Source organism: Falco cherrug, chromosome 5 (genome assembly GCF_023634085.1).
Source record: "Falco cherrug isolate bFalChe1 chromosome 5, bFalChe1.pri, whole genome shotgun sequence".
Lineage (NCBI taxonomy): Eukaryota > Metazoa > Chordata > Aves > Falconiformes > Falconidae > Falco > Falco cherrug.
Window position 1 is genome coordinate 10,447,671 of NC_073701.1, and position 13,093 is coordinate 10,460,763.

General features: G+C 43.3%; 1 protein-coding gene across 1 annotated transcript in view; it reads left to right on the top strand.

The window, feature by feature from the left end:
- Positions 1–348: 348 nt before the first annotated feature.
- The window catches only part of NTF3 (neurotrophin 3), a 54,894-nt gene continuing 42,149 nt past the window's right edge, over positions 349–13,093 (top strand). Inside the window, exon 1 of the mRNA XM_005446022.3 lies at positions 349–826. Coding sequence (XP_005446079.1) covers positions 809–826 — 18 coding nt within the window. The 5' untranslated portion in view covers positions 349–808. The remainder of the gene's footprint in view (positions 827–13,093) is intronic.

Here is a 13,093-nt window from a genome sequence, read left to right on the forward strand (position 1 = left end):
AAGAAAAAAAGGAGCCAGAGCACGAGGGAGCAGAGGCTTATGGCATTCTAGTTCTGTGTCTCTATTTCACCTGTTTTACATGTCCTATAATGACTTCTGAATATGGGTAAGAATAGCAACACATGCTGGCAGTTTGACCAAAGGGTGCGCGTGTGCATGTGTGTGAGTGTGCATGTGGGAGACAGAGAGAGTATGGGGGGAAGGCGGGGGACGGCGGCTGGGGGGGGGGGGGTTGGGGGGTAGATGGACCATTAGAGTGCAAACACAGAGACATTCCTGCAATAAAATACTTGTCTTCTGAGAATCGCGGTCCGGAAGAGATGGTTATGATTTAACAAAAGAATTCTCTAAAATGTTCCCTGGTGCTAATACTGTTCTTAATAATATGAAAAGATTTTGCCAGGAAGTGGAATAAAACCGTCAATTGGATTAAAAAAACGAAAATAGGCACGTGATGGTTTTTTTTAGAGCACACGGGGGGAAAATGACCTTTATGACAGTTTTGTCGTTTTCAAAAAAATGCCTTGTTCTCTGAAATTCCCCAACGAGGCAAGGTTATTATAAATGGTAGGTAGGGAAAGCAGAGCATGGCAATAAAGGGGTTAATGTGCAGAGCACAGAGCCATCTGGCTGAGCTGGTTTGTTATAATCGAGCAGATTATGTTCACGGGACTCAGAGTTTAAGGCTCCTCTCCCATAGAGCAACTCTGCACAACCCAAGCAGACCAACTTTGGGACTTTGAATGAACATATTTACATCCACCTTTCTCTTCATGTCGACTTTTCTGGAAACATTCACACGGATGCCATGGTTACTCCTACCACGGTAAGGGAAATTTGACGTTTTCTAATAGGGTCCTAAGAGGGCGGGGAGGAGGGGGGGGGGAGAGGGGTCCTTTAAAGAAGTATAATGGGGGGGGGGGTGTCTTGTAAGCAGTAGATCTGTCCCAAATGTTGCCTTTCCTATTGTGCCTCCTCCTTCCCCCCCCCCCCCCCCCACTTGCCCTATAGCTTGCTTTAGTCCTGAGGTTCCTCTCTCCTCCTGCTCTGCACACTGTTGTTCAGGTCCCTGGCAAGAAAACAGCGGAGGAGAAATATGAGGTGCTAAAAGAATCTGATTTAAGAGGCAAAAGTAAAAGAGACTCTTGGTTTTATTTTAAGAGCGAAACCAGCAACTTCAGATATAACAAAAGGGGTTGCAAATCTTGAGAGTGGATTGCAAGAGCCAGCCTCAGCATACATAGCATGCTTGCCCTCAGGGAAAGTTAGAGCCCATGACAAGCGAAGTCAGAATTCCCAATTTCTAGATCTTGCCTGTCTCAGGTAACTAACTCCACTGGAGCTTTCTTTCCTTTTTTTTTCTTTTTTTTTTTTTTTTTTTTTTTTCATGTATCAGACACTGGAAACCCTATTCATGAGCTTTGAATCAATCCTCATTCTCCTTAGACCCAAACACTAAATCCTCTGGGAGGAACTGCAGATCAAAGGGTTCCCTGCACATCTGTGTCTAGGTGAAAAAGATACACTCACTCTGTGCTGGGATGGCAGGAAAACTATTCTTACGCTGCAGTTTCCAGCGTTTGGTAAGTGCCTTCTAGGAACGCAGCACACAACTAATCAACACAGATGCACGTATAGAGAGCAAAATATAGAAAGCTGTTTCTCATCTAAACAGCTGAAATGCAGCTTAAAGCGTCAGTTACTGGCGAGTCCTTATGGAGACACCAAACTGCTATTAGCCAAGAGGGGAAAAAGTCCTTGAATGGTTTAGATAGTTTTCTGATCAGTTCTTAATCCTTCATTAAAATAAACGGGAAAGCTCTGTGTTGGTTCTATCTCTTGAACTATAAATATGCAGTATCCGGAGAGATGGATATTTTGGATTGAATAAGGCTGCTATGTGCACATTCTCTGGTTCCTATATTGCAAAACCAGTTATTTAGAGATGACTGTGTGTGTGAGGAGGGTTGACTCCCCCCCCCCCCCCCCTTTTTAAATAGACAGAGATATGTGCTACATGGTCCAGTCAATTGTTATGAGCTACAACCTTTCAGAAAGCACTCTTTGCTCTTAGGCTCATGTGATTTGTTGCATGAGGAGTGCAAATGGTATGTAAAGTTTGCCTTTACATTGTGCCTTCAGGAAAATACTCAGACAAATAGGAAAGACATTCTCAGGCATGGAAATACCTGATCTGTGCAAGCCTGTAAGTGGAGAAGGAGTGCAAGAAACATGTATAAATAATAGGAAAATCTAATAATAAAAAAAAAAAAAGGAAAAAAGAAAAACTCACTTTGTGGCAAGGCAGACAAAAGCAGTACAGAGTGGAAGAGAATTCAGCTACAAGTAAGAGTCCTGGTCTTAGATACACGTGTTAGTACCAGGAGCTCTGTGTGTGAGCATGGCGGGGGAAGGAAAACTAGACAAGATTGCAGGTGGTGGACCCAAAATATGGAGGGAAGAGGATGTACCAGCAAAGTCAAGAGCAGAATGCTTTGTATAAAAGGGTGCTTATATGTTGAAGTATGTAACACGTGTAGGTTTAGGATTTCCAGCCCACCCCCCACCCCCCAGAAAGCTAAACTAAATGGTACATAGAAAGACAGATATAAGGAGTTCGGAGGGAAAGTGTTATATAGTGAAAGTAAACTGCTATGTATTAAGTGTTGTGTATTGGGGTAAATAAGGGCAGGTGAGCCATGCAAAGGTGGTCAGCTTAAAAGGGGAGCTGCTGCAGGTCAACTGGAAAAAGAGGATCTTTGTGGGCGGAAAAAGGTTTAGGAGCTCAGAAGGGGAAGTAACACTTCAGAGGGATGCGGCAAAGGTGCAGACTGGGGGCTGGGTAAGGATGTGAAAGGGATATACAAGGATGTTAGGGTCTGCAAGGGGGAGGCAGGGTATCGAGTGGGAGTGGAGGGAGAAAGGTGAAAGCACAGGGCACAAAGGATGTTTGGAGGAGGAAGAAAAATGTGAACTATTGTCTATTTGGAGAAAGGTATGGAAAATAATCAGCTACATGATGCTTGTGGGAGGCGTCTAAAGGAGACACCTTTGATTCTGTCAAGAAATAGATATGAGGATGTGTTTGCAAGGAAGGTGTTATGAAAGGGAAGGCTTGCATGGTGATGGAAACACATGCCAAGCAGAGGAATGCAGAGGAAAAAATGAGCTGGATGGAAATAGGGTGTGTTGATGGGAAAAGGGTATAGGGACCCATAAAGGTATGTCAGGGGGTAGTCGCTTAGCAAAATTTCAGAGAAGGTTGGAAGCTTGCTGGAGTGTTCTGCCTGGTTTCAAGGGAGAGACAGAACTGGGGGAAAAGCCGTGTGAAGGTGCTGTGAGGAAATGCAAGGTAGTGGAAATCATGGGGGCATAGTGAACTGTGACAGGAATATAAAGATGTTACAAGTCTTGAGGAGCTTGAGAATGGGGGGAAAGTGAGGAACATAGGAAGCATGAGGATGAAATTAAGAGCTAGGTTTTCTCTAAAGATGCCTAGGAAAAAGATGGTTTAGAGGAGCTATAGGGCAAGAGAGCACAGGGTGAGAGGAAACTGGTTTTGTGTTGCTTTGTAGGCAAACAGAGAATGTAATGCAAAGGTGCAGGAGTGGCTTGGCCAGCAGAAAGAGAGGTTTCCTCCTCACTAGGTAGTTGCAATAACATAGGGGAAGAACAGGCAATATGTTAAAGGGGAAGCAATCAAGGAAAATAGTGGAAAGTAAGGAATAATGTGAGGGGTGTGGGAGGAGGAGAACACATACATAAAAAAAAAAAAAGGATTGATTTTCTGTTAAGAGAGATGTAACAAATGTGCTTGTATCTCTGTGGTAGGTACTGGCTAAGTGAAGCAGCAAGAGGCAATGGAACAAATGTGCTAGTGGAGAAAAGACTAAAGACGTAAAGCTTTGGGTGGGAGGAGAAGGAATGGGAAGGGTAACTACCTGGAGAGCCGTATAAGCCACATGGCTGTACTAAGGTCGAAAGTAAAGTGTGAAGTGTGTGGGGAGGCAAGTGGAGTTAGGAGCTGTAGGGCATGAAGTGGAAGTGAATGGGAATGACAGTTCGCGTTACGAGGGGTGAGAAGCTTAGCGTAGGCTGACACACGATGGTGTGTAAGCAAGGAAGGTACCTGCCAGTTTGTGCCTGCTTGTAAGGGCTGTGGAAGGGCAGGTGAAAGGAGTGACAAGTTGTGCCTGATAAGAGAGATTTGTGTACACAGCATGCTCTAAGTAAACGAGGGAAGTACAGGTAAGGATTGCAGACCTGGGTGTGGGGCCTGGGAGAAGGAAAACAGCTTGTGGGGGAGGCAAGAGTGATGAGGAGTGAGAAAAAGTTTATGACGGCTTAAGCGATCTGTAGTTATCTGCCTCTTAGTTTAAGGAAGGCTGGCTAAGTGTGCAAAGGGCCGCACATGCTTGCAGAGCAGCATGAGAGCAGGCTGGGAGTGAAGTACAAGGGGGAGCAGGTAGAAGGCACAGGTAAATGCATATGGTCAGTGATGATAGGTGCATGGATATATGAGATACTGGTTTTGTGTGTGGGACAGAGACAGATGTGTGCAGTGAATGTTGTGCTTACGTGCCTGAGAGTTACAGAGGGAGGCGTGTGATAAGAACGATCCAGCCAGTCTGCAGGAAGAAGCTGAAATCCTTGAGGGGTATGAAAGAGCCCTGGGTTGCTGCTGTAAGGGACGTATGCCCGTGTGGCAGTTACAAACAGGCACTCAGGAAACCATGCTGATACGTAAGATGGCTATTGGAGGCCAACTGGAGAATCACGTGTCCACTGCACTGGTGACACAACGGTCTGTGTCGAAATAAATTATGTAAGACACACAACAGAGGTGAGTTTCGTGAGTGCTAAGGAGCAGTGTTTGCATTGAGAAGGAGGGTAGGGAAAGATGACTAACTGAGAAAATGGTTTGCTGCGTGGGCAGCAATAGTACCAAACATGCACTAGATGTGCCTGCCTTCTGCGTGACATGCACAGCAGGCAGGCTTTCCCTTTGAGATTTTGCAGGCTTTTTCTAAAGAACTACTGAATAATCCTGAGAAAATCCCAGGACGTCTAATTAAAAATACTTAGACCGTCTTTATTTGGAGGCATAGAAATGCACCTTATTTCCATACTTTAAAACTTCAGCATAGTACTTCTGGCACAATATGGCAGAGAGATTTCTCTACAAGTAGTTGACAGGGCTGTTGGATGAACAACCATTGGGTTGAAGTATACACAGGGAGTACAGATGTCAGTCAAAGGAAACAAGAAAGTACTAGCTTTCTCCATGGCTTAGAGGAGTACTGGAGTAATGTGCAGGTGGCGAAAGGCTGAAAACATAGGATACATCTCGGGTGTGAGAGAGAAACACTAAGAATGTCTTTCCCTTCAAAACAATCATAATGTTGTCAACATCTGTTCTTCAAATCTGTTCTATAAACAAATTCAGATTTTCTGGCTTGCTTACGGCTTCGGTGTCTTCTTAAGCGCTGTCCTGCACTGTGTAGAATAGTGCTCATCTCCGTCCGTAAGACTGATGGATCGGAAGACTGAATAATCTTGCAAGGCTTGCACTGGGAGAAGACAGTCTGATCACACTGACCTGCTGGGCTCAAAGGCTGCAGCCTCTGGGCCTAGACCTTACGTAGCATGAGTCACATGGAAGTTGATGGATCCCTTTCCAGTTTACTCCAGGGATTAATTCCTGCCAAAAAGATAAGTAGCCTGTAAAATACTTAGCTAATAGGCAGTTAGTGCTCATGCAGCCATGGGCTGTGTTAGGAACCTGTTGTCCTACTTGATGCACTGGTTTCCCACTGCAGAATCCACTTGGAGCTCCCCAGCTGGATATTTTTTCCTGACAGTGCTTGGAGCCGCTTGCAGTCATCAGAAAACCCCTTTCTCCTCTGATGGCAGTGAACTCCCCACCATGGCAAGTCGCAGGCCGTGGGGACAGTGAAGCGGTTGTCCATGAGGGGGAGACGCATGACCGCAGCCAGTGGTCCCAGCCACTGGGATTCAGATGGGCTGAAACCACAGACAGCATCCTTCTCAGCCCACTGCCACCAGTGCTGCCCGGGATTATGCCCTGGTCTCTGACACCTCCCCTTCCTCCCCACAGAGCCGCTGAAAAAACAGAAAGCAAATGTTGGCATCAACCTGTCAGCTGGCCAGAAAAAGAGAAAGGAGATGATGGGTACAATTAGTCCTAGATTGTTGCAGGAAGAGGATCAAACATGGGGTATTTGTGCCTGCCTGGACTCCTTTTCAGCAATGACACAGCCAGAGAAATGTGTTTGCAAAGGCTGGAACATCTGCATGTCCCTGCAGATGTTTGCCTGTGCAGGGCCATGTGTATGTCTTCTCGTGGTGACTAGGAGCACACAGTGGAAAGAAACAGCCTGTGGGTAGGGATGACAGAGGTGGCTGGCAGCTGTTTCTGTGTGGGAGACGATCATCCCTGTTCATGCATCTGTTGGTGGGGGAGGTGGGGATAAGTTGCTTTCTGAGTGGACAGACGGGATGTGTGTGCAAAGGCAGAAGCAGTAAGCGTGGATATGGAGTAGCTGCAAGATTGTAAAATGAGTCCTATAGGGAATATACAGAGCTATGTTCCTGATTGTATCATGAGCCTTAAGTCCATAGGGGAAGAGGATTCCTCCACAGAAAGCCTCAAGGAAGACTATACTTCCTGAGGAATTAAAAGAAAAACATATCCAAGCATCCAGCTCAGTTACATATCCAAGCATCCAGCTCAGTTAAGACTCTCCTCCTCTCCTTCACATGGTACAAGCATCTTGCTGCATGAGCAAGCTAAGCAAGGTAGCCCATTCCTTCAGGGCAGCAAGTATTTGGAAAGATCAGAACAGTCCATATACTCCTCCGTCTCTTACCTTTCTCTACCTCTCGCTGCTCTCCGCCTCTTCACACATGCACACAAAAGGGTCTTTCCCAGTTTGGCTTCTAAGTTTGTGTCTGCAGATATGTGTGATAAATGTATGTGTGAATGAGGACCGTGGTGTGTCGGGGAAGGTTGTGGGCCTGAAACAAAGTTCGTTGGTAGTCAGCTGGAGCTCAGTGAAGTAACATGTTGGTTGCATTTCAATGCACATGGAAAGGACAGCAGGTAATTCCACATTTCCATCAGGCAGTGCCAGGAAGCCAGCCTGCGTAACTCATCGCCACTCTGCCTGCACTTTAGAGGAAGCCATCACCTACCTAACCAGCTTCCATAGAACAAGCTCCATTTGTATTATCTATTACAAACCTGTGCCAGAGGTGATGGAAACATTTGTGGAGGGTTGCGTCCTACAGGGTAAGATTTGCAGCACTCCTCCAACATTTTCTGTGCTTCAGCTATGCGTGTTACTCATAATGGAACCACAGCAATAAATGTGCTGCTTCTCAGTTGCTCTTTCACACCCTCCAGCAATAAATTCCTTTATTTTAGATTTGTCCCTGCTATAGATTTTACTTGTTTTGTCCTATATTAGCTGAGTTAGCATGTGAGAAAGTGTTAATCTAGTTAACTCAGAAATATATATTTCTGGGCTATGCCCTACAAAAATTTACCCACATTTGCCAGAAGTCTAAATTGATATCGTCAGAGGTAACTGTCAGTTAATTGGAGAATTACAGAAAGAAGTACATTGCTCTCTACATGAATATTTAAAGGCTCATCTACACGTAGAAGTGAATTCAGGTTGTGAGTGTGAAATTGAAATCCAACAGCTGCTTCTGAATAGCTCTGTGCTTAGACAAGTTCTAAGATAGCATCCTCTCCTGTGGCTTCTGCTTCAGCCAGGAGGTGGACAAGCACACTCACAAGACGAAAGCAGCCTTTGTCCCCTTGAGAGATGGGATTTGGATAGTATTTGGTTTCTGCTCAAACCAAGATGAGATGTTATGGCTTTTAGCTATCAAATACAGACCTCATAAATCTGATGGAGATATTTGACCAGTTTGCCCAGTACGCTGTATTTGAGTTAACCTTCAAGTATCTAGATGCTATGATCCGTTATGAGCTTGGTTTCAAAAATACTAAATGATAATGATAAAACAAATGCCTTAGGGGAATATAATAGATAATGTACAGTCAGCTGAGTAAAAAAATTGTTCTTTACATGCAAGGGCTACAGTAGAAATACTTAAGAAATGGTTTTGAAGAATGTGGAAACATGACTCTGTGTGTCCTCTCTTTACAATTCCGCATGCTTTTCTACCCACTTCTAGCACACAAGCGGTATGCATAAAAACAAACTGCAAGGTAGCAGCAAAAATAAATGTCCAGTGACACCATCTTAGAAAAAAAGAAACTTTACTCTCCTCTGGATTAGGTAACAAAACCATGGTCATGTGCTGGGGCCTTTGCTGGATTTGTATATTCAAAAGTTTGAAACGATTTATGCAGGATCTTGTTTTCAGCACCTGAGATAAGTACACAGCTATTTCCTCCACTCATTTCTCACACAATTTGCATGGTCTTCTTTTACATGACCAGCTTTCCAAACAGATGATGCAGACATCTCCTTAAAAATCTTCTGAAAAATCTTCCTGAAAGGATATGGTTGGTTTTGGGGGTTTTGGGGGTTTTTTTAGCTCTTTATTGATATTTGCATGTTCTTCCACTTAGATCCCCCAACATCTTGAGCAATTTTCCTTCCTTGTTACTGTTTCTAAATATACTCTTCCAATACTTGACATGAGCTGTTGTCGCTTAAACCCATTCTTTGTTTTACAGAGTGTATAAGATTCTTTTTTTCTTTAAGCTTTTTTTCCCCACTTTTTTAATTATGATTTTTTCAGTTTTGTAACTTCCCTCAGTTTCATCTACATCTTTGTGGCACCAGAACATCCACAAATAAAGGTGATACTCCTAAAACAGGAGACCTCTTTCATCTCTGTCTGCCTTCTGTAATTATACTGACTTTCTACACTCTCTGGTTTTTTCTTCTCTTTCTCTATTCCACTATGAAAGAACTTCTACGTAATAAATCCAGCATTATTTTATTGTTTAAATTGTGGCTAGCTCATTTGCAGTATTATGCCTTTCCAACTTCCTCCCTGGCGTTTAATATAGGTGCTTTGAATTGATGTTCCTTAGACCTATTACCTTAGGCTTTCCCCCTCTGCCCATTTTCCCAACCCCTTTCTGTCCTTCTATATAACCTTTTTTTTTTTTTTTTTTTTTTTTTTGTCATTTCTATCCTTTCTATCTAGTTTCTGTCCATTCCTTCTCTCCTGTTCTATCTTTCCGCAGCTTTACCCCTTATGCTTTCAGACTGCTCAATGACACAACTGAAAACAGTGTTAGGTCACCAAACACTACCCCAGCCTCGACAGTCATCATTTACCAGTATCGTGTTTTATGGACTGCATCCAGTTTTCAGGCCAGGGGTATTTTGCAGAGGAGATGGGAGACACATATAAGCCGAATGTACATATGTGTGGGGATGGTGCGTGCATGCTTTTGTGCCAATGGAAGAGGAAAGGTCAATGTGTGACCGCACTGCCAGAACACTGCATCCTATTTCTTTGTCCTCCTCCTTCTGGCCTTCCTAGCACTGTCCTTGCCCTCCCTCCAGGCCATGTAATACTGCCATATAATCGCTCTTTGTTGCATTGACCAAGTCATTGTCCCTCTTGGAATTTCTCTACAAACTTGTGCTCGCTTTCCTGTCAGGGAGTCAGGCCTCTTGTCATCACATCGGCGTGCTGAGTAACTCCTTCTCCTCCCCAGCACTGCCACTCACACAAGCAGTATCTGTTCATGGGCTGGGCACCCTCAGGGTGCTCCCACCTCGTCCTTCCTGACCCCCGTGGACACCACCCGCTCACCCTCTACTCTCAATTCTCTTTTTAGCACCAACATCTTTTGTAACACAGGGAAAACAGCTGGAAGAAATGAGATCCCTCTACTTTAGACAAAATAAACTTTTTTTTTTAAAAAAAAAAGGAAAATAGATTTTCATCTGATGAGCAATGCATGTTATTTAAATATCTCCTGTGCACAGGGGTCTACCTAGCAGCTTCTTCAGATGTATATGAAGTTGAAAGCAGCTGTAGTTAAAAACTCCTTGACATTAGTCTCAATGATGGCAATTGCATTTTTAAACTAGCTGGCCCTAAGGCTCAGAAAGCAGGATTTTCAAGAACAGAGTTGACACTTCTTTTCACAAGTGAATAGGAGTTTTAGCACCGATAGTAATAGAAGCACAATTAATCCAATATTATGAGGGTCTGAAAGTCCTACAAACTAGAACACTTAAATATTCTCAGTCTTGTAAACAAGATTATGAATACTTATACTTTACGAGTCTGTGTGTTAAAGAAGAGTCACAGTTTCTGCTCAGGTGTGTGTGGCGAGTACCATATCTGCCAAACAGATCCCTCTGTGTGGCAACTGCACATGAAGCAGCCTACGCGACATGGGCTTTGCACGCCAGTGTTGGACACCGTATCCTGGCCCTGCTTTGTTTGTTAGTACAGGTGCCACCTGAGAGACTGTCTGCTGGTGGTGTAGAGTGGCTGGTGTAGTCTGGCTGCTTCTGTTAGTGGGCGTGATTTGCAACAGACAATTTTATGGAGTAAAACTCTAAGAGGGATGGCAAACAAACCGCTCACCACATTGGAACACCTTTAGGAGGTATTGCCTTAATATGCTTTTCTTCCTGGATGGGCTCTATATGTAATTGGAAAAAATGTTCTATCAATTTAGTAATACCAAAACTAGTCATGAAGCCATCTGTACAGAGACTATTTTTCTGCTGAGGGGCTGAATTTTCTGTATGCAAACTGCCTTTACAGGTTTGAAACACTCAAGAACAATGTCTAGCTTTTATGGTGAAAGAGTAATAATTACAGGCTCTGAAAAAAAAGCAAAACAATTTAAACACTACTACAAAATTAGTTTCTGTTTCTGGTTTGCCGTTTTGGGTTTGTTGGTTTTTTGTTGATTTTTTGTTTGGTTGTTTTTGGTTTTGTTTTTTTTTTAACAAACCAAACCAAAAACTAACAAAAGATTCATGGAGTTAAATCTTACCCTGGGAAGCTAAAGCTGCTTTTCACATCTGTTAGGATAGGGAGTGGTCTCCCTTGGAAGAGTTAGCATTTTGGGGAAATATGTTTCTAAAGGCCAGTGAAATACTTTGATTTCTCTCATTTTTTCTGTCCTTACTAGGAAATCTTCCTGTTAATTTTACTTTTTTTCTCATAGCTTGTTCTCATTACCTCATTCCTCTGAAATAAAAGCTGGTGACTTTTCAGTGTTCACTATCCTCTGAACTACCTTTAACAAACCTGAGTGGCTTAGTTGCTCTTTGGTGAGTTTGTTTACCATAATGTTTCTCTGGTTCTTTGGTTCACATCATGCCTTTACTGACTCAGCCTCTGACGACAGGTTTGATACAAGCACCTCCACTGAATTCAATGCATTTATTTCTGATTTACACAGAAGCAGGAGTCCCCAGTTGAGCAAACGTGGAAATCTACCTGATTGCAGGCCAAATTTTGACCTCAGTTTCACCCAGGAGATCCTGCTAAAATTAGTGTGACTGTAACCAGACCTTAAATTTGTGTCTTGGTGTTTGTTTTTTTTTTTTTAAAAAACATGGATGCACATCCAAAACATTTTAGTATGTTGAATCAGAGAAGTCTGAGAGAGAAAGAGAATATGCCTATACTAGATAACTGGTATACTTGTTTGGAAAAAAAATATAGCACATCCATTTCTTTGATAGAATTTGCCAGTTCCTCAGAAACAAACCATTCCCGTTTGTTCTACTAAATCTCAAGTAAATTTCACTGGACATCAAAGCTGTTTAAAAACCTGGCAGGTTTCCCCCTTGCACAAAACCCTGTCTCCTTGCTGACCCATCTGTTCACTGCCAGAGACACCAGCCATCCACAGAGCAGGGAACTTGGACTTGCAGCTACAAGGAGAAAGCCAGTGAAGCCTGTTGACAGGGCATGATACTGTCCCCTCACAGAGGACTCTGAAAGCTGCTGAGCTTGGGAGGTCAAGTGGAATTCCTCAGAAATGAAGAAATAAAACCAACAAAATCCATCTCCCATTGAAGTCTAATATCTCCTAATATGGTTTGTGGTCCTAAGATTCTAGCCAGCCAGATAGCATATTCTTCAAAGCTCTGTCATGTCTAATTTTAAATTCATGATGTGATTGGGCTTCCATCACTCCAGTTCAAGTCTTCCTCCCCCATACCACTCGAGTGCCACTCATTACTGCAGTAGTGAGTGCTTTTTCCATGTAAAAGTTGTTCACAACAACACAGTTCTGGGTGGCAGCAGGACAGCTGGCAAATTTAAACTAGAGGTTGGTTTAAATTTTTCTTTTTCATTAGTTAACTTCTAGTGGTCATTTTTTATGATGTTATTCTTTGAGGAAGAAGTAAAAGGTATCATTGCTGAAAATAACAGAAATAATTTGATAAATAATCTGTCCTTGGAGAGCAACTTAGCAGCATCTCCCAAAGATAATTGAGGTATGTATACAGCTTGGCAGCAAGCTGGACAGAGGTCCAGAAATAAACTTTATACAAATTGGCATGCCTACCTAATACAGCATCTTGGTTAAGGAGAGTCTCCTGATCCTCCAATCAATGAACAAAACTGCACCAGGATAACTAGCCTTATTTCTGCCTGGATAGCATTGCAAAGCTCTCCAGAAACAAATTGCCCAAACACACTCTGTATATCGGTGTTAAGACATCCCGATGTGTAAAAAGACTCACCTGGAGTGGAAGAGACAGTACTTTATGAGCCAGCACCCTACAGTGCCTGCAGCATCAGCACAGGCTGTGCCATGCAGGAGATTGCTCTACCATGTCCCTGCAAAGATGCTGAGGCTCCTTTCAGGCATTCAGACTGTTTGATGGGGCACATGAACTAAGCTATAGCCTTTTTCCAGTTCCCTCAGGACAACATCCTCTTTTAGGATGACTGGAGTCAGGAATCTTCTTGGTCTTCTAAGGGAACTGTGCCAAATCAGTGGCAAGAGAAAGGTATGGACAGCTTCTTGCTATTAAAGATATTCAAATGTGTGCACGCATGGGTACTACAGCCTTCCTTCATCCAGGTC